The sequence below is a fragment of the Balaenoptera musculus genome, chromosome 13 (genome assembly GCF_009873245.2).
Source record: "Balaenoptera musculus isolate JJ_BM4_2016_0621 chromosome 13, mBalMus1.pri.v3, whole genome shotgun sequence".
Classification (NCBI taxonomy): Eukaryota; Metazoa; Chordata; class Mammalia; order Artiodactyla; family Balaenopteridae; genus Balaenoptera; species Balaenoptera musculus.
Window position 1 is genome coordinate 38670374 of NC_045797.1, and position 24539 is coordinate 38694912.

The 24539-nt window shown below is 37.7% G+C and overlaps 1 protein-coding gene across 8 annotated transcripts in view; it reads left to right on the plus strand.

The window, feature by feature from the left end:
• The window catches only part of PUS10 (pseudouridine synthase 10), a 68030-nt gene that overhangs the window by 31349 nt on the left and 12142 nt on the right, over positions 1-24539 (plus strand). For all 8 annotated transcript variants that reach the window (XM_036873694.1, XM_036873699.1, XM_036873697.1 and 5 more), the window contains 9 exons: positions 7561-7595; positions 10824-10935; positions 13130-13191; positions 13488-13533; positions 15580-15644; positions 17190-17275; positions 18346-18471; positions 23525-23581; positions 24451-24527. In XM_036873694.1, the coding sequence (XP_036729589.1) occupies positions 7561-7595; positions 10824-10935; positions 13130-13191; positions 13488-13533; positions 15580-15644; positions 17190-17275; positions 18346-18471; positions 23525-23581; positions 24451-24527 (666 nt within the window). The remainder of the gene's footprint in view (positions 1-7560; positions 7596-10823; positions 10936-13129; positions 13192-13487; positions 13534-15579; positions 15645-17189; positions 17276-18345; positions 18472-23524; positions 23582-24450; positions 24528-24539) is intronic.

A 24539-nucleotide genomic window follows, 5' to 3' on the forward strand; every position in this document is an offset into this window, starting at 1 on the left:
TTATGACTATTGAAATTGAGCTAGTTGATACATTGAAGCTTCTTGAATCTGCACATTCACTTCACATTAACCAGTATTTCAGTGAGGATGCTAGTTCTCTAAAATCAAATTCTAGGAGGAAACACATTTGCACTCTCAGCCACACCCAGTTGCTAACAGATATTTGTCGAGATGTCTCTGTTTCACTGATGTTTTGAGCTCTAGAATTACCTGAAATTCAGTTGCCGGGTTATCTCCTCGTTAGTGTATGACGCTGAAGGACAAGACTGAACCGTATCTGTCTTTATTTATGTCTGTCCCAGAGCCTTTCATTCATTGCAGCTGTTCTGTCTTTTCTGTTCCTTCTCTCCACCTCCACTCCTACCCCATCTTCCCACCCCCATAGAATTTCCTCTTGTGATTATTTCCAATCAAGTCCTTCAGAGGTAGGCCAACATCAGCACCTAGACTATTGGAAAATGAAATAGAAATTCTCCTTCTTAAAACTCGCAAAATAGAAATAGTAATTCTCTTGGAAACTGGGTCAGTAGAGCTGTACATTATTTGGCTCTGCAGATTCATTCTATCTTTGCTGATTTGTCCTTGCTTTTTTCCTCTTGCCTTGTCAAAAATAAAATGTTCAACCTTTTTAATGCCATCTGAAGGTTTTTATTGCCAACAGTGGTAGGAAAAGCTGGAGTGAGCTGGTCTTATGTCTGGCTTCATTTTCTTTTTTCTCAACCCTGTGGAGAAAGATAATGTAGAGGATTGGGGTGGGTTTTTAAATATGGCTAACAGAACATTTATCTACCAAAAGAGACATCCAGACTCAGTGTGTTAGTCTTACATCACAGGTCTGACATCTGAGATTCTGGGGAAAAGAAGAGTGGCAGGGAGGTGACGGTGGTGAGGAGATGTGGGAGTAGCTAAGTGGAAGAGTCTATAGGGGTTCTAGGAGTATATTCTCCCTACCTCTCTTTCTGCCACCACACCTGACACCAAACCTGACCCAAGGTGAGGAGCGGGCCCTGGTGAGACAGATGTTCAAAGTGTTGCAGACTGCAGGGTGGGGAGGAGGAGAAGGAAACCTTAGGCAGTTTGCTGGGTGGGAAGAGGGAATAAGAGTTTCTATTGTTACTAACATCATTATTGAGCCTAGTTCCCTACTGGCTATTTGTATGCAAGAAAAATACATAAGAGTGTGTGTGTGTGTGTGTGTATGTGTGTGTGTATGTTGGGAGAAAAAGAAAGAGCAGGGGGTAGTACTTCTAGCTGCCCACACAACTATTGTCATTTCCCTGTTGGTGCATGTCTATATTTGCATTACCCTTGTTATTATAAATGAGTCCAAGAGATGTGTAAGATTCAAAAGACTTCAGAGTTTTAAGGGCATTAGTGGTAATTTAGAAACCCCAACACCACTGTCAATCACCAAGTCCCGCTGGTCTGTCTTTATTGTCTGTTACAGCTGCCTCCTCCTCTCCATTCCTACCGCCACTGCCATATGTGTTATTTCTTACTTGAATTACTGGTTTCGTTTACCAAACGTCTTCATTTCCGTTAGTTCCCATCTTCTTCCTCTAATTCCCACTGCAGCCAGAGTGAGCATTCCTGATGACGAATGTGACCATGCTACTCCACTGCTTAAAATCCTTCTGTGGCACCATATTGCCTTAAGTGTAAAATCTAAACCCCTTAGCATGGGTGCACTAGTTCTATGATCTTAGTCCTGCTTCCTCCTTTGCACTTTGCAGCCACACATCCTCAGCTCTTTAGGGACCATTAACCTTTAGTTCCCAGAACCTTCCTGATGCTCCGTGACCTTTGCACAACAGTTTCCTCTGTTTGGAATGTACTTTCCCCGCTCTTCACCCAGTTAATTCTCAATCCCTGATTCTTCAGAGCTCACATTAGGTGTCACTTCTTGATAACTCTAATGCCAACGGTGAGCTGAGGATGCCCTAAGTGTCCACTCAGAATATGTCCTTGTCACAGCCCCCACCACTCTGTATTTTTATTTTTATTAATATTATTAATCGTTATTTTGGTTTTATTATCATTTTACTTACCTTTATTCTCTCCTAGTTCACGAGTTCCCTTATGGGCAGAAACTAGTCTTTCAGGTCTGTTTTCTCAGTAAAGATATCACCACATAGGAGGTACCCCCCAAATAATGAAGTGTTGAGCCCCTTTATCTTATAGGTGAGAAACCAAGACTCAGAGAGATAAGCCACCTTGCAAAGTGCTCACACAATATTTAGAGCCTATCTTTTAGTCTAGTGTTTGTTTCCCCTCTGTCAGGAATTACAGACTCAGGTGTCTGTAAGGGCCAGATAGGCAACAAATATGAGAAAAGTGGATTGTCTTTTTTGCAGTCATTCTGACATTTTTCTGAACATATGCCTGTTTCATACTGTATTTTCCCATGTATAATAAAGAAATATTTTTGTACAAGAAATACTTTTTTTTTCTCTTAAGCTACCGCATAAGAAAAGCAATAGTGTGAAGATGATGGTTATATTGTGACTTGATCAATTATAGAAGATCAAATGTGCTGCCGTGGGAATTTGTATACACATAACGTGGCACTTCATGTTATGGTTTCAATCTTTGGATTCATGCCCTAGCTTGGCACTCAAAATCCGCTGACCTTTCCAGTTTCATCTCTAGTCATTGAACCCCTACTCACATTTTTGTACACACATACATACCCCAAGCTCCAACTTTACTGAATTGTAGTTCCCCAACATGCCTTTTTTTCTTTTTACTGAAGTGTAGTTGATTCACAGTGCTGTGCCAATCTCTGCTGTGCACCACAGTGACTCAGTTTTACACACATAGACATGATTTTCTATATTCTTTTCCATGATGGTTTATCCCAGGAGATTGGATATAGTTGCCTGTGCTATACAGTAGGACCTTGGTGTTTATCCATTCTATATGTAATAGTTTGCATCTACCAACCCCAGACTCCCAGTCCATCCCTCTCCCTCCTCCCCTCTCCCTTGGCAACCACAAGGTTGATCTCTATGTCAGTGAGTCTGTTTCTGTTCTGTAGATAGGTTCATTTGTGCCATATTTTAGTTTCCACATATAAGTGATATCATATGGTATTTGTCTTTCTCTTTCTGACTTACTTCACTTAGTGTGATAATCTAGTTGCATCCATGTTGCTGCAAATGGCATTATTTCGTTCCTTTTTATGACTGAGTAGTATTCCATTGTATATATGTACCACAGCTTCTTTATCCATTCATCTGTCGATGGACATTTAGGTTGTTTCCATGTTTTGGCTATTGTGAACAGTGCTGCTAATGAACATAGGGGTGCATGTACCTTTTTGAATTATAGTTTTTTCTGGGTATGTGCCCAGGAGGGGATTGCTGAATCATCTGGTAATTCTAATTTTAGTTTTCTGAAGAACCTCCATACTGTTCTCCAGCAGTACAACTTACATTCCCACCAACAGTGTAGGAGGGTTCCCTTTTCTCCACACCCTCTACAGCATTTGTTATTTGTAGACTTTTTAATGATGGCCATTCTGACCGGTGTGAGGTAGTACCTCATGGTAGTTTTGATTTGCATTTCTCTAATAATTAGTGATGTTGAGCATCTTTTCATGTGCCTACTGGCCATCTGTATGTCTTCTTTGGAGAAATGTCTATTAAGGACTTCTGCCCATTTTTCAATTGGGTTGTTTGCTTTTTTGTTGTTGAGTTGTATGAGCTGTTTATATATTTGGGAGGTTAAGCCCTTGTCGGTCGCATCATTTGCAAATAATTTCTCCCATTCTGTAGGTGATCTTTTCGTTCTTTTTATGGTTTCCTTTGCTGTGCAAAAGCTTGTAAGTTTGATTAGGTCCCATTTGTTTATTTTTGTTTTTGTTTCTATTGCCTTGGGAGACTGACCTAAGAAAATATTGGTACAATTAGAGAATGTTTTGCCTATGCTCTCTTCTAGGAGTTCTGTGGTGTCATGTCTTATGTTTAAGTCTTTAAGCCATTTTGAGTTTATTTTTGTGCATGGTGTGAAGGTGTGTTCTAACTTCATTTATTTACATGCAGCTGTCCAACTTTCCCTGCACCACTTGCTGAAGAGACTGTCTTTTTCCCATTTTATATTCTTGTCTCCTTTGTTGCAGATTAATTGACGATAGGTGTGTGGATTTATTTCTGGGCTCTCTATTCTGTTCCATTGATCCGTATGTGACAACACGCCATTTTTAATTCCTCCCCTTCTCTCTCTGTCCTTCCTTCCTTCCACCTCTGCTTGAATCAGCCTCAATCCCTGGCCTTACTGTAACCCACTCTCATAGTTTGGTGCTGGATGCACCCCCAGCTCAGAACTCTAAGCTTAAAAGCCATTCCCTGGACTTCCCTGGTGGCGCAGTGGTTAAGAATACGCCTGCCAATGCAGGGGACACAGGTTTGATCCCTGGTCCAGGAAGATCCCACATGCTAAGGAGCAACTAAGCCCCTGCGCTGCAGCTACTGAGCCTGCACTCTAGAGCCCGGGAGCCACAACTACTGAGCCCGTGCACCACAACTGGTGAAGCCCACATGCTCTAGGGCCCGCAGGCCACAACTACCAAACCCGCTTGCTGCAACTACTGAAGCCCACGCACCTAGAGCCTATGCTCTGCAGCAAGAGAAGCCACCGCAACAAGAAGCCCGTGCACTGCAACACAGAGTAGCCCCTGCTCGCCGCAACTAGAGAAAGCCCGCACACAGCAACAAAGACCCAACGCAGCCAAAAAAAAAAAAAAAAAAAACCCATTCCCAGGCATAGAGTTTCCATGATGTGTGTATACAGGTATATGCTTGTGTATGTGTGTCTGTATGTCTGTGTATGGCCAGAGTGCACAAGCACATTTAGCAAGCACGTTATTCAACTGCCCCATTTAGCAAAGCTGAGCCCAGGATTAAATTCTGTGGTTTCTGAATTTTCAGGAGGTGACATGCTGCCTTTGGTATCAAATTTGATTAAACTTGATAACTTTAATGCCATTTGGTTCTGTTGCGGAGGAAGAATTAAATTGCTTACTCTAGAGAATGAATTTTTTCCACTAAGGAATAGAACATTCATTAAAATTATCTTGGTGACCTGAAAGGGGGAAATGTACTTCTTTTTCCTCAGCAGAAGCAGGTCCAAGGCATTATTAGCACGTGATAAAAATTGAATAATTGAGCAACACTGACGACTTTGGGATTCAGGTTTCCAGCCCCTGCTGTGTGATTAGTTCAGTCCAACCTGCTGGCATGCTTAAGCAGGGAGCCTGCAAAGGATTAGGAAGGAAAAACCCTTTAACAAATCTCAGGTACTGAAGACATTTGATTTAATTTTACATGTTACACATGGTAATCTGGTTTCCCTTGGCAACCTCCAGTTCTACACTACATTATAATCAGAGGATGGCAGGTTGATTACAGACTTGATGGCATCATCTGGAAGTGACCATAGAGAACAGAGTTTTCCTCAAAAGAGGAGAGAAAAAGGTCACTATAAAAGGACAGAAGAGTCTGAGTTCCCTTAAAAAAAGGACAGATAGTTCTCTATAGCTCAGATACCCATGAGGGTTTCATTGATGAGGGAGGTTCCAGAATTACTTATAGCAGAGCAGTTTGGGATGTGAGGGAAAGGGATCAAGCCTTTTAAGTCTTTAAAGGGATAATAATTTTATTACTTGTGAAATACAGATAACGTTTTAATTCAAAAATGACAGTAATAGTTACCATTTATTAAGTACATGCCAGGAATCTTACTTGGTTCTTTACATACATAATTTCATTAAATCCTTATAATATCTCTGCAAGGGAAGTATTAATATCCCTTTACAGATGAGGAAGCAAGTATTTATTGATCTGTTAAAGTATGGAGGCTGAAGGAAGGTGGGGTAACATTGAATACAAGGTTTCAACTTTAGTCGATTTATTTATTTTTTTATTATATATTTATTTTTTTCTATGATCTCAAAGTCCTATAAGTCTTAATAGCCCCTGTTACAAAACAGTATACTAAGTAATGTCCATTGATGACCTTTAGCCATCCAGAAAAATTTAAATTACAATCATCTTAGTCTAACTCTCTTATTTTACGCATTAGGAAACTGAGTGCCAGAAATCTGGTAAAGCCTAAAGCCAGGTCTTCTGACAACTCATAATTTGTGTATTACACCATGCCCATGCACTTTCAGAGAGGGCTTGAGTAAATGGAAGGCAAGGAGGAAGGGGTCTTGCAGCGCTATAAATGGTATTAGTTTGAGCTAGCAAAGTAAACAAACTAACAGATCGGAAGGTACTGATGAGACACTTAGGCATTGGGAACAGTTCTAGTTCTTACCTAGCTAGTGATTAATTTATTCTGCTTGGCTCATGTCTGAACTAAGTAATGCACCTAATGTTTCCAAATGATCCTAAGTCTTTCGCAGTCTCTGGTGCCCCACCAGCCACTTGAGGTTTAAAAGGACAGGGTTCTACATATGAACAACAAAAGCTGTCTCTCTCTCTCTCTCTGTCTCTCTCTTTGTGTTTGTCTTTGTCTCCCTGTCTCTCTCTCTCTCTGTCTTGCTCTCTCTGTCCCTATCTTTCTCCAGGTCTTGAAGTGGATGTGACTGGCCGTTTTTGTGACATGTAGAAGCAGAGACTACTTATGGCATTTTATTGACTTACACATGTATGCTTCTGTCATGTTCACAAAATGCTGTATATACAAGGCAGGCCACGTATTACCTTTCTTTAAGGTGAAAGCTATGGGAGTCTAATGGCAAACTGAGAAATCTTAGTGTCACACACTTACCATGCAAAGCATTTTATATGAATTTCACTTAATCCTCATAACGACCATGATTGTGAATGTTATTGTTTTCATTTTAGCAACTTTTTCAGTTTTTTATTAATCCTTCCCAGAACATTCTCCCTAGCATTTTATTATGAGAATTTTCAAACCTATATTAAAGCTGAAAGAATTGTACAGTGAACACCCATATACCCACCTAGATTCTATACTTGTTGCTGTTTTTCTTTACTTGCTTTATTATATGCCTATCAATTTATCCAGCCACCCATCTTAGTTTTTGTTGTATTTCAAAGTGAGTTATAGACATTAGCACATTTTACTCCTAAACACTTACATGTGGATATCATTAATTAGAGTTAAAAATGTTAGCTCTATTAAAAAAGAAACAAAAAACTGAGTCCTTCTTTGGGGACACAGTATGTACTCCTCAATCACTTTGAGCTTTTCCCTATGAAACAGTAAGATATTTTAAGGAAAAAATGTAAGCTACCCATATTAAAAAACACTTGTAACTCATTAATGAGAAATAGAAATCTGTGGGGAGGAGGGGGATACCCCTGTTGAATTCGTAGGCCACAGCAAGCCAGCACTACAAAGTGGCATCTTACCTCACTTCTGATTTTAAATGAGATTGAGGTCATTGCCGCATTTCTGAACACTAACTCCTCTCCTAAAAAGGAGAGTTTGATTAGCAAATTACTTAAGCAGTTTACTAATGATATTGGAACCAAATTTCAATGAACATTTTTTCCCTTTTCTTTCTGGGTGTGACTAAATTGCCTACAGCATGCTGCATGGTTGCTGGTAAAACAGGAAATGGGGTAAGTAATTTAGGCTGGGAATTTTTACTACCCTTTAAATATAAGCTACCTGATTCTTAAAGTACTTTTACTACTACTAGCTCTTTTTTTAGAGGGAGTTCACTAGCTGCTAGAGAAATTGGCACAAAGAGGAAATTTTTATTGTATATATTTAAGGTGTTAACCTTGTTTAATTGGTTTATTTGCACAGCATATTAGTAGTCTATTAAAGCAGACTCATTTTTTTTTTTGGTAGATTTATCGTGAATGTAAATGCATGTAGTTTGGCAACTTATTTTAAAGGAACACATTTTATACTGGTCTTAGAAACTAAATTATAAAACTAATTATGCTATAAAAGATACATAGTAAAGTCCTAGTTAAGGCAGAACAACAGTGAGTTTATACCTAGATAAGACATAGAAAACATAGGTCCACAATCCTTTATCTGAAACCCTTGGTGCCAAATGTGTTTTGAAATTTAGAATTTTTTAGACTTTGGAAATGTAATGCAGTATAAATACCATATATAATATACCCATCTCCTCCAGGGTCTGGTGTAGTACTATATAATCAAACATTAATATTTCTGCAGTGAAATATATGAATAGTCACACTAAATTTGATAAACAAAGTCTAAATAAATAGTCTCACATGTTCAAGTCATAGTTTGGTTGCCAACTGAGTTAAGGAAAAAATCTTTAATTTCCCAGAGCTTTCTGGATTTTGAAATTAAAAATTTTATACCAGTATGAAAAGGACCATGTGACTACTGGAGTTTCCTGTGTACTCTGGAAAGAAAACCACAGAGAGAAGTATAAATTTCTGTATCAGAATCTCATACTTGGTGTTTTATAGAAAATTAGTTGATTTGGCTTTTGTGTGTGTGTTGTATTTCACATCTGCATTTTTAAAAGGGTAATAACCACATATTTATTAAAGGTTTGGGGGTTCTGTTAGGTATGTTAAATTAGTCTCCAATGCTTGTGATTCTGGCATAATAAAATTTGATCCTATGTTTGAGAAATTTGTTAGCATAGTCAAGTCAGAGCATGCTATTTTTTAAATGTTTCCAGTTTCCATCTAACTTGCTTGCTGTTGTTATTTCTTATTGAAGGATTTTAAACTAAGCTTAGTTCTTCCAAAGATCCTGATCAATATAGGGATACTAGAACAGAAAAAAATATAGAATAGTAGTCTTTTCTCTCAGTGTCCCTAGTTCATTCTAATATCAAAAGGTTGTGGAGGAATTGCCGTTAAAGAATTGATTCAAGGAATTTAGGAAAAAATGTATTGGATGTTTTGGTTCATATTTGCTTTAGAATGGTTATCCTGTTGTATCTATAGCAAAAGTGATCGTAATTGATACCCTCATCATTAGTTATCTAACAGAGGAAAGAGGGAAATGCAGTTACTAAGTGTTAAATTGGTACTGAATTTACCTTAATGACTGCTGATTCCTCTAAAGGACCATCAGCCATAAGCTAAGGACCTTTGTGGAAACATTCACCCTAAATTATATTAGAAAAGCTATTAGCCACATTCAACTTGCAGGATTGAAAATTTGGAGTTTTAAGTATTGTATTTTTGCCTTAAATGTGAGGTTAAGGTTTCCAAAATGTCTCTTAACCCTTTCTTATAGCTCTTTAATCTGGAAGGAAAAAATACCTGTAGTTGAAGTTTTTAAACTGGACTAAGGTGCTTCAAATGTTTTTCAAAGACATGAGGGACTTAAAGTATTAGTTTTCTTAAATATATAATGAGTAATGTTTTAATCCATTTTTAGGATTGGCTTTGGCTACAATCCTTTGTACTCTCTAGAGTCTAAACAATTTTTAAAGGGTTTTCCATTCTTGTGTTTTGTTTCACCTTTTTATTCTTTAAAATGTGTGCTCATACCTTAATTATTTACCTTTCAACTGTGATGCTATTTTATGCAAATATCATTAGTTAAACTGTTGGTACAATATCAAGGTAGTCCTTGAAAATTTCTAAAATGTTTCTGATAGAGAATGAGGAATGGTTTATGAAGCTAAAACGCTTAGTGTTTGAATAAGTTCTTAAGTGTAAAGAAGTAACTTAATTTTTTTATCAGATGTAGGGCTTATCAGAGTATTTCATTGTTAAACCACAATCCCAAAGCATATGAAAGCGTTCTGTTTAACCAATTATTCTCAGCTGGATAAGAATGGGTAGATCAACTATTTCTTAATTTGCATTTTTAGAGGAACAGTGGTCTTTATATGTGTGTGTGTGTGTGTGTGTATATATTTAGATCAATTAAGTTTAGCCATTAGCTAAATTATGTTTTGTTTTCTACCTGTAGTTCAGAGCGTCTTTTGGTCTTGAGGAATTAAATTACAATGGATATTGACTATATTGTCCTTTCTAATAGTGAAAATAGGACATTGAAAGAAATGATTCACAAGTTGGCCTAAACACCTCTTTTGTTAAAAGCAGTCCTGTAAATAGCTATAGGACTGATTTGAAGTTTTAATTATTTGAATGATACGGCCTGTTTAATAGTGATAGTGCAGAGTAGGACTGTTTAAATATTACCATACCATGTTTTTCTTTCCTTTTACTTCAGTTCCTTTCTATCTCATTTTAGGTTACAAACTAAAAGCTAGAACTCATAATTGGGACTTCCCCAAACCTATTTATTGGCTCATGAGTAGATTTGGGGGGAATGTAAAATATTTATTGAGATATTTATATGTTGTTAAATTGATGAGCATTCTAGAACACTGATACTTTAGGATTTAATACTTCTTCTTTACCAGTAAAGAGAAGTACAGCTTTTACATTGATTTCCCAAAAGTAAGCCCCCATTATCAGGAAGAGAGTAGATACAAACATTTTTGGTCTGAGATTATTGTAATACACAGTTTGTAGTTTCTAAGCAATAAATAATCCTCTCTATTCCACCTTTCCATCTTCTGATGTATAAATCCTGGAATCTGGCAATTCTATCTCAGAAAAACCTCATTTGTATGCTTTTGTCTTTGAAGCTTCAAAAACTGTCTTATATGCCATTAAAAAAAGCAGTTTCTTGATTCTACTAGAATATAGGTCCATGAACTGAGGAATTTTGGTCTGCTTTGGTCTCTGCTTTCTATCTAATGTGTAGAATAGTGCCTGGGACATAGTAGGCACTCAATAATACATACTTTTTAATAATCACATAAATTCTTGCTTTCATAAAAATGAAGCTTTTCATGTCAGTGAATTAATTTTTATGTTATTCAGAAAGCAGAGTCTGTCGCTGGGAAGAAATGATATAGTTCAGCTAAAAGAAGCCTACAAATGGATAATTCACCCCCTGTTTTCAGAGGAACTGGGTGTTCCCATTGATGGAAAGGTATTGGGTCATCAGCATTGTTAATTTTATTCTGTGGTTTTACTAGTTTTACTTCATTATATGGCAGAGTTTTGGTTATCCAAAAGAATCTTCTCTTTCAATAATCCAATGAAGGATTTTTAAGCTTTTAAAATGTTAATTTCTAACAGTCTTAAATTGAGGCTAAAGTTTTTCTTTCTTTCTTTTTTTTTTTTTAAAAGATTTCTTTGTGATCCAAGACACTTATAACAGGTGCAGTGTATCCTAATTGACCTTAAAAGGTTAGAAGTGAACCTTTGCCTTTAGTATATTTATAGTTTAATTAGAGAGACAGATTTACTGATACAAAGCTAAACATAAATAACTATGAACAAGTGTGGAGTCAACTCTAGACTATTTAATTTTGGTTATCTCTGGCTAATTTTGTTTTCAAATATGCAGACAGACCCTATTCAACTACAATGAGCATGGGCTCAACCTATCCCACCTTGTTGGTATCTGAGGTCCCTCTGTTTAATTTTAAGCAGACTGCCTTTGAAATGAGAACACTTACCATCTCCCCTATTCCAAGGCAGACCTTGCCTCAGCCTTTGAAATGGATTGAATTTTAGGGAAGAGTTCAATAGGTTTCCAGACATGGAAACAGGACATATTCCCAGCTCCTCTTAAATTAGACTTTAATAGTATGGCCTCATTGCTTCATCATTTTGCGTGAAGGAAATTCCCTGAATATCAGACACACCCCTATTCAAGTAAAGTCACAAAACCATCTTTCAAAGCTAAGTAATTAAAAAATTTTCCTCGTTCTGAATTATATAGCTCTGTTTCCCTCTGTTAGTAAGAATAAGCTCTGTCCTTTAAACTGAATACTAAGAGAATAGAGAATAAAACCACTTCACAGATAGTATGAGGAGGAAATGAGGTGATGAAAGTACTTTGGAAATTAGAGAAGTCATTGATGCAAAATATTTTAACCTCAAATTTCAGTTTGAAGCACAGATAATTTTACATGTTGAATCAGTGAGAACAGAAAATAGAAAACAAAAGATGCGGTAATGTTCTAATGGATTCAGGATGAATGAAGTTTTCTTGAGTAAAAGGAATGTGTTGTAATTTTAATTTTATTTTGTAGATTAGACTAGAGCAAAAATTTAGCTATTCACTATCATGATTATAGAGTCGCTAATAGGCCTGCTGACGATCCAATGCAATCAGTAAATATAGAACTCAATAAAAAAGGAAAAATTGTTATATGGTATGATATTTATATATTTTTCTCAGTGTGGAATTTTGTATAATCTCCATGGAGGTAAATGTATATAGAGTATGAACTTGTGCTTTTTTGTGTACAAGGATGTTCATTGTGGCATTTTTTAAAAACAGAAAAACTTAACTACAACTTAAACGTCCAACAGTCCCTAGAGTGGAAAAGATGTTCATGATGCAATATTAATTGAATTAAGCAATTTTCCAAGTCTGTTTAATATACAAAGAAGTATATACATTTATGTTTATATTCATAAAAATGGCTAGAAGGAAACATGCCAAACTGTTACTGGTTCTACCTCAGTGGAACGGGATTGAAAACCCATCCTGTTTATTTTATAATTTATTATCATCACTCTTTTAATAAAACAAATAATTAAGATCTTGCTTTTAAAAGTCAAATCCGTTAAGAAGTTTGAGCACTTAAAACAAGCCTCATACAGAGTTTTTAAGCATGTGCATAAAGTGCTATTTGCTTTGCTAATAATTCTAATCATAGTACTGACAGGAGTAATTCTTCATTTCTTTCAGTTATCCCTTTCCAATTCCCTGAATTCTCATTCATCTTCATACCTAATTGTACATTTATATATTTTTCTCAGTGTGGAATTTTGTATAATCTTATACAAAATTTATACATGTAGAAAAAATATACTTGTACAAAAATGTATACATGTACAAAAAATCATACAGATTTATTTTAAAATTTGTTTTAAACTTGTTTTTTGTAGGATCACTGATGATTGAGTTTTAGAAGTTAAAAAAAAAAAAGACGATTTCCTCTACAGCTGCCCTGTGAACAAGCTGATTTGAAAACAGTAGTATTTCCAGTTTTCCTTGTCACTCTTTTTCTGAGCCAATCTTTGAGAGTTAATTTCTGTTTCCATTCATAAATTGTCAGATGTTAGTTTCCTTTTGCTCATCTTTAAACTGTCTTTATAATTTTTAGAGCTTGTTTGAAGTGAGTGTGGTCTTTGCTCACCCAGAAACAGTTGAGGATTGCCACTTCCTGTAAGTTACAATGTAAACAACAATGCCAATTGTGCAACATTGTTAATATTTTTTGATTTTCATGAAAATAGTATTGTTCTTCTTTCTAATGAGCCTGTCAGAACTTGTCATGTCTTAGTAGGTTGTGAGCTGTCTGATATAAGGGTCTAGGCAAACCAATGCAGCTCATATAGGGATTCATTTTGTCTGCTTCTGATATCCTGAATTTAGCAGCCATGTTGTATAAAATATATTTGAATTTTATCCTCCCCAAAATAAACTCATTAATCTTTTATATTACCTTGAATTTTACTTAGACGTGTGATATGCCCAGATTGTTTCAAGCCAGCCAAAAACAAAAAGGTAAGGATTCCTGCTTCTTACTCTTTAGTGAGTTTTGTCTGAGCTGAATATTCAAATTAACAACAAAAAGGATATGCATTAGAAATGTTGGCAATCTATTATACTAAGAATCAGTCTTTAAATATTTCCATTTGCTACATTTAATTTAATTTTTTCAATTCTCAACACTTTTGCCTTTGGCTGGGAAGTCGTAACACACAAATGTTCTCATGCTTGTGTCAGTGTCTGGATTGTTTCCCCAAGATTATGTCATCTGGGAAAATACCTGTTCAGTATCATCACCATTCCAAACTTTTGTCTAATATTTATTTTCTAGAAATCGGTATTTTGAAAATATAATCCAAAGTAAATTATTTTATTTAGAACAGTCCTGAGTTAATAGAGCCTATTTCAGGCTACATTTGCCAAAAGGTATTTTATTTAAACTCTCCTTTACTGTCTGATGTGAGCTGGTCTTCACGTTAATGAGAAAAATTAGTTAGCATGTACTTTTAGTTTCTATAATGCCAGGATAGAATGGCATGGCACGATATTGGCAAGCTTTCACACCCCAGTTACTTAGCTGGTTTTGTGTAGACTCAGGCATTCCTAGTTTTACCGACATCCATTTTGCTGTTGTGGTTGTTAAAAAGAATATAAGTTTATTGCCAAAGATACATCTTTTGGTCTTTCCTCTTGCCTGGGGTGGGAGGGGAGGGTTGGGGAGTTTGTAACATTTGCCAAATGCCCTGTGTGGAAATAATCAGAAATGCAGGAAGCCTAAAACACTGCTTGCCTCCTTTTCTCACATCATGGTATACCTAGAACATTTCCATGTTTGGCCAGCACCCTGAGGTTAACAGATGAAGTTGCTCTAAGTTGTAAGCAATAGGCCTGGGGGTTCTCATTGTTCCAGGACCTGCCCCTCAGCCCTTGTGAACTAGAGGGATCTGGGCACAACTGTAGCCCAGTGGTATGCTTTGCCATACCAATTGGGAAGCTCTGCCCAAATGAGCTGGAAGCCATATTTATATTAAAGATCTAGTTTTATTTTTTGTTATCTTTGAGGAAGTATGTAAGTACCAGCATCAAATAATAGAGTAAGGAAGTTTTTGTCAAACGATCATGGACACCACGCCATTTGGCCAGTAGGTGTTGTATAGTCTTAAGTGTAGTTTTCCTGCCTTATGGCTGGGAATAATTTGAATGACGTTTTGAGATTCTTTCAGGCCTAAGATTTCATATCTTAACAAACAGGCACTTAATTTTTAATTCTAACCCTATGACACCGTAGGGTTCCCCAGAATATGGTTTAGAAAATCATTTCTTTGATGATAAACTGTTTAGATACCTACATTATTCTTCTTTTCAGTCAAGTATAATTTCTCATAACAGAAGAAATAATTGTGATTTATCATAGTGACCACAAATATATGCACTAATTAGTTCTAGTATATCTACCATGAGGTTTGGTTTTTCTTATTTTAAAAATCCCAGAGTGGGACATTTGTAGATGCCCTTTTATTCAGTATAGTGGATTCATTTACTTTCTCAGAGGTTGGTGAGTGATATTGAATTGCTAGATGCCAAGTCAGGCTGGTTGGCTCTGTTTTATCCCTTACCCTGGCAGCCAACTCCTAAATTATATACCGTGGCCCCTGAAGGGATGTAGGGAAGAAAAGATAGATGGATCAGTCTAAATTTCTTTTGAGGTCTAGGAAAAAATATTCAAAGCACATTTCCTGCAATGCCATCATTTTTGTATTCGAAGAATACCACATTTTGAGGGGAATGGGAGAGTGCAGTGAAGAAGACATATTCTGCTAGACCCACCTGGTATTATAGACACAGACTAGATTGAAGAGAAGGGTTGTAGGGTCTACCAATCACAGAACTGACAGTATGAACACTTGTGCTTCATTTATTTTCTTGAAGTTATTAAGTATTTCTCCCTTTTAAGTATGGTTTAAAATGATATAATTTCTCCAACCATGTTCTTTGTTTCAACTCTGATGTTTTCTTATATAGGTGATAAAATGTCTTTTCTTTTCATTTTACCCTATATAGTCAGTATTCACTAGAATGGCAGTTATGAAAGCTTTGAATAAGATTAAAGAAGAGGATTTCTGCAAGTAAGTAGAATTATAGAAACAAGAAATAATCATGGAATTTTAGAATAAAGGGAATGTTAGAAATAATCGGATTATCTCTAAAACAAGACTGGATATATTTTAGGGAACAGGATTGTGTCTTAATCTTTATTATATCCCCAATCCCTGGCTCAGTATCTGGCATGTAGTGGTGTTCAGTAAATGTCAAATTAATATTTGAATTTATGAATCATGTCCAACTTCTTTATCTTTTATAGGAGGATATTGAGGTCCAAAGAGGGAGTTGACTTGCCTAAGATTTCAACTGGGCAATAGAGAGTGTACATAGAGCCAGGTTTCCTGATTCTCCAGCCTACTACTGGCCCCATTACATCCCTCATCCTGGTTTTCCTATTATTGTACATCTCCAGAAGAGGGAGAAAAGGGCTCCTGAGTTTCCTTTCTTCTTTTTTTTTTTTTTCTGAGTTTCCTTTCTTGTTAAAATATACTGAACTACAGTAAATCTTAGATTTAATTCTCAGTGTGTTCATTTTATTTAATAAAATATTATCATAGTTATCCTTCCAGAAGAAGTTATGAGGAAGGTTTCATATATTTTACTGACTAAACATGAGTCTCAGAATGGAAATATTTTTATTAAAAAATTTTTTTTTTTTTTTTGGCCACGCTGCGTGGCTTGTGGGCTCTTAATTCCCCGAACAGGGATTGAACCTGTGCCCCTTGCAGTTGAAGCACAGAGTCCTAACCACTGGACTGCCAGGGAATTCCCTATTAAACTTTAGGAAGTAAAGACAGTTACTCTACAGGCAATAGTTCCTGAGTTTCTAAGTGATTTCTTTGTTAAGACATCTTGGGAAACGGAATGAAAACTTTAAGACAAGCATTTTGGATTAAGTCCACATCTAGTCATTTACAGGTAGATTCCATTCCATGGCTTTGGAATTTCTCAGATGGTGGACAGAGAATAAAGCCATACATTGCTCTTTCTGGTCTGTCCTCAGCTGGATTGAAGTTTCTTAGCTAAAGGACAGAGTCTGCCATATTCCACTTTTTCTGGCTCTGTGGTCTGATTCCCAGGGTCATAGTTGAAATGAAGAGGAAAAAGAGAGAAAAATGGTGGCGTACCCTCCCCACAGGTGGGACATGCTTATGTGGCCAGTCTCTGACTGCACACCGGCTTTACCCAAATGACTGAGGACCTTGTCAGCCAGCAGCAAGTGTTCATGGATAGCAAAATGAACCTGGAGAGGTTTCCACTACATATAGATGGATTTTTTTCCCAAATCTCCAGGTTGATTTTGGAAACTGTCATTTGGGAACATGAGGCCTTCTGAGCATGAATGTTATTAGCGAGCCCTTATTTACTTAGTGCCACTCTCATGTGTTAAAAGTGGTACTCCAGAGGCCTAAGAGACCCTTATGGTTCCAAAACTTAAAATTAGGGAGAGGCTTAGTCCTTGAGAGACTCAGGCTCTGTGTAACTCAGACAGTGCTGATTCATCTTAGTTATGTGGTTCAATATCATGTCTGGAAAATAGTAGCTGTAAAATTTATTTTGTTTTGCAGGCAGTTTCCTTGTCCTCCAAACTCACCAAAGGCTGTATGCAGTGTTGTTGAAATTGAATGTGCTCATGGTGCTGTTTTTGTGGCTGGTAAAATATTTAGTCCAGGATATACTTACATTGTCAATTTTCTCTCCTTTCTGAAAAACTCAACTAACTCCTCCTCTGTTTCCTTCTTACTATTGTTATTAATTTCTGATTAGTTAACTCTTTTGAGAACTAGAGCTGATAACCAAGTTTATTGTAGGTTCTGTAGGCATTCTTAAGGGTCACTCAGGAGATTTGTTATTTAAAATGCCATGTTGAAGGGAAATGATACTTCCCAGGTTTTAATAGTTTTCATCAGAGATGGCCAGGTAAAAATATGGGTACATGTACAGACCTGAAACTGGTCAGGAGAAGGGAGAGGATGTTTTATAACATGAAATCAATCCTGAAAAAAGTTATTTTATTATCTGCAAAATGACTAAACATTTGGCTTCTGCCTGGAAAAAGAAATTGTTGCATTGACTTTCCCAAGAGGTAAAACGGGTAGACAGTTTTTGTTTTGAAAGCTACAGCTGTTTCATAGTAATAGCTGAAACGAAATTGCTCTTTAGTCTTGACTATAATACCCTGCCCTGGGGTAATAAAAGCTACCTGCCTTGGCGTAGCTTTTTTCATAAAACAGTGAGTCATATTCTGTTAGGGTTTTTTTTTTTTTTTTTTTTTTTTTGCTTACAAAAACTTCAAAATTTCCTGTATTTGAATTCTTTGGAATACATTATCACCAATGAGTATTACACTGAGAGTATTATTAACCAGGCATAAAAACAGTAGTTGCTCTTTTTTTAAGTGATTCACAGTGTGTTCCATAATATTGTAACTTGTTCAGTCAGCCAAAAAGATTAATAAGTATTTTGAGCATTCCTTTAGAACTCATTTGATGATTCATATCGTGTCTTTAGCCATCTCTTCTATTGCTACCTTAAATTTTTTCATTTAATTATGTGTATGTGTTGACTCTCCAAATTAGATTGTAAGTTAGTTGAAGGCTAAGCCTTGTTTTATATCATAGCACCTAGGATACTGGCACTCAATAAATAGCTGTTGCTTTCCTTTTTATCCTATTGTGTTAAGCACACCATTCCATCCAGGTAATCTTTATATTTCTTTGGCAGGGAGATATAATAAATACTCCAGGAATCTACCACAAACTCCTTGGATAATTGATGGAGAAAGGAAGCTGGACTCTTCAGTGGAAGAATTAATTTCAGACCATCTTTTGACAGTGTTCAAAGCAGAGAGTAAGTGTTATAATATTCATATTTTAGATACATTGTCATTCATGAATAGACTTCTTGGAGGTGGCAGGAAAGATTTCTATATTTTGTAAACCACCACCAAGTCTGGGCCCCTTGGCTGGCAGCTTCCTGTGAACAGGGACCGCCGTGTCCTGAGCTCCTCTGCCCTGGGCTGGATTTGAGCCAAGGTGCCCTAGGATTTCTCTCCTCTCTCAAGATTATGCTTTTTCCTGGGCAAATTCAAAACAATTGAAACTACTTTAAATGAATGCACTTAAGCTCTGACCTTGGGACACCTTGAGCCTCTGCCTCTTTTTGGGAATATGAGGTAATTAAAATACAGCTTCCACATCCAGTGCCTGTTCAAGAATAATCACTGGCAAATGCCCAGCTTCCATCTTAACGGCTAAAGTGTCCTAGAATAAAGTTCAGGCCTAGAGAAAATAGATCAATAGCTACCATTTTACAAAGACTTAATAGTAGTTGTGTTGTTTTAATTTCCTAAGTATTAATGAGCCCAGGTTTGTGGGGTGAGTCAGATCCTGTCAGGCATATGCTTTCTTTGCTCAATAGGGCTATCAGGTCAAAGGAGTAAAAAACCTTGTGATTTCACCGAGGATTAGACTAGAGGAGAGGGACTAAGATTTCAATCACAAGAAACCATGTTGTACATCAGGAAAAACTGTAGACAATGAGTACATATACCATACTCTTTGGAGTGGGTCTCCTAGCATAATTAGAACACCTTTTTTTAAAAAAAATATTTATTTATTTATTTGGTTATGCCAGGTCTTAGTTGCGGCAGGCAGGCTCCTTAGTTGTGGCATGTGGGCTCCTTAGTTGCGGCAGGCAGTCTCCTTAGTTGTGGCATGTGAACTCTTAGTTGCGGCATGCATGTGGGATCTAATTCCCTGACCAGGTATTGAACCTGAGGCCTTGCATTGGGAGCATGGAGTCTTAACCACTGCTCCACCAGGGAAGTCCCAGAACACCTTTTTTGAAGGACCAGATAGACCTAGACATCCATCTTTTTCTCTGACAAACCTTAAGACAAGCCTGCTTTAGGAATGGCGAGCAGGTGACCAAAATGAGACATGGCTATCCCTTCCAGCTCTCTGCTTGTTAAGAGGAAAGAGAAGCACTTCAAAAACCATATCCCTGGGGCTTCCCTGGTGGCGCAGTGGTTGAGAGTCTGCCTGCCAATGCAGGGGACACGGGTTCGAGCCCTGGTCTGGGAAGATCCCACATGCCGTGGAGCGACTAGGCCCATGAGCCACAATTGCTGAGCCTGCGCGTCTGGAGCCTGTGCTCCGCAACAAGAGAGGCCGTGATAGTGAGAAGCCCGCGCACCGCGATGAAGAGTGGCCCCCACTTGCCGCAACTAGAGAAAGCCCTCGCACAGAAACGAAGACCCAACACAGCCATAAATAAATAAATAAATAAATAAATAAATAAATAAATAAATAACCACCATAGCCCTCAAGTAACCTAGCAACCTAATATTTTTCAAAATCTTAGCCATAAAGGGCTATTGCCATTAGCTTTGACCTACGTAATTTAATATTTACACGCTGGTTATCTCATAAGACTTATCCAAGTTACGAAGAAGTGAAAATAAAGCGTTAGCATGAAAAGTGTCCTTCAAACTCTTTTTGGGGGGCTACCTTATTCCCTTTCTGTAAGAAGATTCAAGATTTAGTTCTGATTATTTGGGTCCCAAGGAAGCCTCCATTACCAAGAGGGCTGTTGGGGGGCTCTGAAATAGCTATATGTTTCCCCCTTGCAATCTTTCATGAAGGTGATTTGTTGTCATTTTCCATTTGAGGAGGGGAAAAAAATTTCCCCATACTGAAAATAAAGCAAACTGTGTGTTTAGCATCTGTAATTGTGTGCTGAGGAAATTTATTAAGAGCCGCTTGAGAAAAAGCAGACCTCTGGGCCTCTGTGCTAACTGGCTCCTTGTCACGAAATAAAACCTTGTTGTTCGAAATGCCTGATTAATAGCATCAATTTGCTAAACTTGTGCTTCTCAGATACATTACTCGTTACTTCTGTGATTCACATCTGACAACTCTGGGAAAATGGTTCTGACTGTCGTACCTCTGTGCTTTACAGCTCTATGAAAATAAACCAGTATTGCATGAAGCAGCCTAGCTACTTCTATAAAGCAGAAGTAACTAGTACTCCTTCCCCTCAGTGGGAGATACAGACTTGTTTCTCAGCCACTTCAGACTGACACATCATATTCTCTACTTGCCAGTTCTCTAGTTAATAAGTAAAACTTTGACACACTCTCAAAATCAATATGTCTAAGAAATGTTTTCCTAATACATTTATTACTTCACTTATGGAATAAATATTTGTCATGTCAGTTCCCTGCTGAAAACTGGTCAGTGACTAGCTACAGGGTAAAGTCCAAACTATATAACTTGATATTCTGAGACCATCATCATCTGGCCTCTGCCCATCCTTCAGTCCCATTGTCTATCTGCCCCCAGGTATGAGAGCCACTACAGACTATCGAACCCCTTACAGTTCCTGATCATTCTTGCCCTTGGTTTTGTCCTTGTTGTTTGTTTGTTTGTATGTTTGAAATATCTGTTCCATTGAGCAGAAGTCTGTAGAACTCACAGGATTAGGGGAATAAGGCAAGGCGTAATGTGAGTTTAGAAAAATCAACTAAATTTCAAGCATATATTTCCTCATACTTAAGGCAGTGACTCCTTTTCCTTTTTTTGTCATTTATTATTCATAATTGCAAATTATTTTTTAAAGTTTGCCCCCTGAAGTATTTCTCAATGTAGGGTCCAAATTTGCAACATTTTTCTAAAAGATATAATAAATACCCCTTCTCCCTTAATCTGGATTTAATGTTTCTTTGGACTTCTCAAGAGCCTAGTTTTCTGTACTTTTTTCTTGTTGATGGGCTAGAATTTGTGGGAAGTTTTATGGGCTAATTTATGAATTTGAGATTTCTGGTCTGACTGAGTAGTCACTGGTAGATCTACCTCTTTGTGTCCTGTTCATTCCCTCCATCCCTATCAGTCACAGGTTATGGCTTAGTCACTGTAGGGCCCTGGTTCCCCAGTATTATGCCTGGATTAGAGATAGAGGCGGGCAGGTATAAGACAAACTACAGCCCCCCCACCCCACCCCAGGGAGTATCTTTCAGCTTCCCAGATTCCATTTTGAACTCTCCGTGTAGCTATCCATCCCTAGTTAGCGCTACTCTTGAGTCTGTTGACTCTGACTAGAAGCTACTGATGTTGCTATAGGTTTATTAGCTGCTTGACAATGGAGTATAGACATGGAATGGAGGGTTCTTTGGGACTTAATGGTCCACAGAATCCTACTACCTGCCTGGTGTAGATTCTCCACCTGGAGAAGAGTCTGACATTGTGCCCCTCATGGCTGCCCGTTTGGCTAGTCCCCAGGTGTTAACACTGCACAAGTTACCCAGACCTCTGAGCAGCTTGAATTCTAGGCCGACCTTAGATACCTAGGTCTTACCTAACCAGTCCTGGGTTGGTCCTCTCTGGGAGACCCACAGTTTTGGGCCATGTGGGGCAGAGAAGAGCCCACTTCACCTTGGCAGTGGGTGACAGACAACAGCTTGGAGCCCATGTTTCCAACAAGTGTTGGCTTTGGCTTGCTAAAGGGATGTCTTAAAGGTGAAGGAAGGGTGAAATCTTACTTTCTTCACAGCTAAACATCCTAGAAAGGAGAGCTAATCTTCAGTGTAGTCTTTATAGCACTTTTCAAGCCTTTTAGCCTTCCTTTTTCTAAAATCTACATGGGACCTTTGCATATTGAACCTTTCCTGGGAGAAAAATGTCTGTCAAAATGGTACAGACCCTCCTTTCCTTCTACATTTCCTGTCTGTCCTTCCCAGCAATCTTGTCCTTCCTCATCCTGTGCTCTCCAAAGTGGCTGAACTATGGATTGACCAGGGTTTCCAAAACATCCTAGTCTTTCCCAATCCCTGGTACAAGAGGACTGATTGGTCTTGCTTGTCCCAGTTGGCACGAGTCTGAGCTCTTCCAGCTGTCTTTGTGGTGGTGCAGTGTAGACGTGATTAAGAGACTCTGGAGCCAGACTGCCAGGCTGGTTCAAATCCTGACCCTACCAATTACCAGTGATGTGATCTTAGGCACATTACTTATCCTGTCTCTGTCTCACCTTCCTTATAAGTAAAATGGGGATAATGATAGTATCTACCTCATAGTGTTAACATATATGAAGTACTTAGAATAATGCCTGCTCATGGTAATCTTTGCTGTGGTGAAATCATCAGTTAGTTCTGTATCTAAGAAAGTTGTCATGGAACCACTTCCCCTGCCCACCCACGCTGTATTGACCACTTTCCCGTTCCAATATTTGCAGCTTTTAGTCTGTGATGATCCATCTATCTTAAAATGTATACTAGTTATATTGTGGTTCCAGCTTAGGTTTGCTTATATAATGAATTTGCTTTTAGAATCAAACCTTTTTTTTCCCCTCCTCTTCCTTTCATAGAGTTTAATTCTCAAATAATGTTTTTATTTTGTTTTCTTTTGTTTTAAGGAAAAGACGAAAGATAGATTTTTCACCATAAGTTTGTAGCCAGGGTGGTAGTGGGGCCTTCCTCCAAACAGTGCTCTGCCTTTGGGTTTCCCATGGGATGGTGGACTGGGATGATAAGTAAGGTCTGGCTTTGACATCAGAAACATCTAGCTCTGCCATTTAATCATGTTACCTTGGGAAAAGTACTTAACCTTTCAGAAGCTTGGTGTTCTTTTAATACCTACCTCATAAGGTTATAATAAGGATTGAATGAAATAATGTATGCAGAATTTTAGCTCAGTACCTGGTATGTAATAAGTGCTCAATAAATGGTATTTATTATTATCATTGCTATTTTTAGTAGAGATTGGGATTAGAGGCGTGATGATGACTATTCCTTGGGATTCCCCTGTAGATTGTTTAAGACAAATTGGGTTTCTACCAAAGGATGGGAATGAAAGTCTTAGCACTGTTATGTCTCTGATTTTTTTTTTTCTTTATCTGCTTTCCAAAGGCTTTAATTTTTCATCCTCTGGGAGAGAAGATGTAGATGTGAGAACATTAGGAAATGGTAAGATTGCGACAATATCACTTGACTGGAACTAACTTTCAGATTATCACCCTTTTCAGACAGCAGCTTTTTTGTAGTCACTTAGTCAGAATCAAAGTTGGCAGAGCCCAGAGCTTCTCCATGTGAGGAAGACTTGTGGATTATGGAGCTACCCTTGTAAATTATATGACTATGTTTTAACAGGGATCATTTCTTCAGAGGCCATCTTTACTGAATACCTGTAGGTTATAAAGGATTTCTATGTGCATTAACAAAGAGGTGCCTGATTTTTTCCAAAAGTTTGATAATTAATTGTTCCTTTTAATAACATTTCAGTACCAGTACAGTTTTCAAAATGCATCTCATTTAAATTGCAAAATGTCTTCATTTAAAAAGTGCTTCTGCTCTCTTAGCCTTCGTTTCTCTCATTTTACATTGTTGCATTACAAGAAGGATGATGAGAGTAATCCTGAGCTATTCGAGATTTATAGTCCCTTCTCATGGAATCGCAGCTTTTCATTTCACTAGGCTAGGAGAATGTATTTCAATTTGGTATACCTGGGCATTGCTGCATGTGACAACATTACGTTAGTGTAACCAAGTCAATTAGTGGCTGTTTGGATTTGATTTTGTAATTAACACAGGCTTGTTCATGGACTTTTGGGAAAGCAGTCGTTTTTACATATTGCCTGTCCTGGGGTTTAGCAGCCCCCAAAAAGCCCCTTGATTCTTTTCACACATTCTTCCCTCCCCCAGATGTAGTCATGTCACTAAACTTTCAGTCCTCTAGAGCTCAACTCGTTTTTTCACACCTCCTAACCCTCTTGCATTAGCCCAAATGTTAACTCCATCAACACGTTTCTGTTTCATGACGGGGTGTGTGCTGCCAGGAAGGCCCTTTGCAATTGAGCTGGTGAATCCTCATAGAGTACATTTCACTTCACAAGAAATTAAGGAACTTCAGCAGGTAAACCACTTC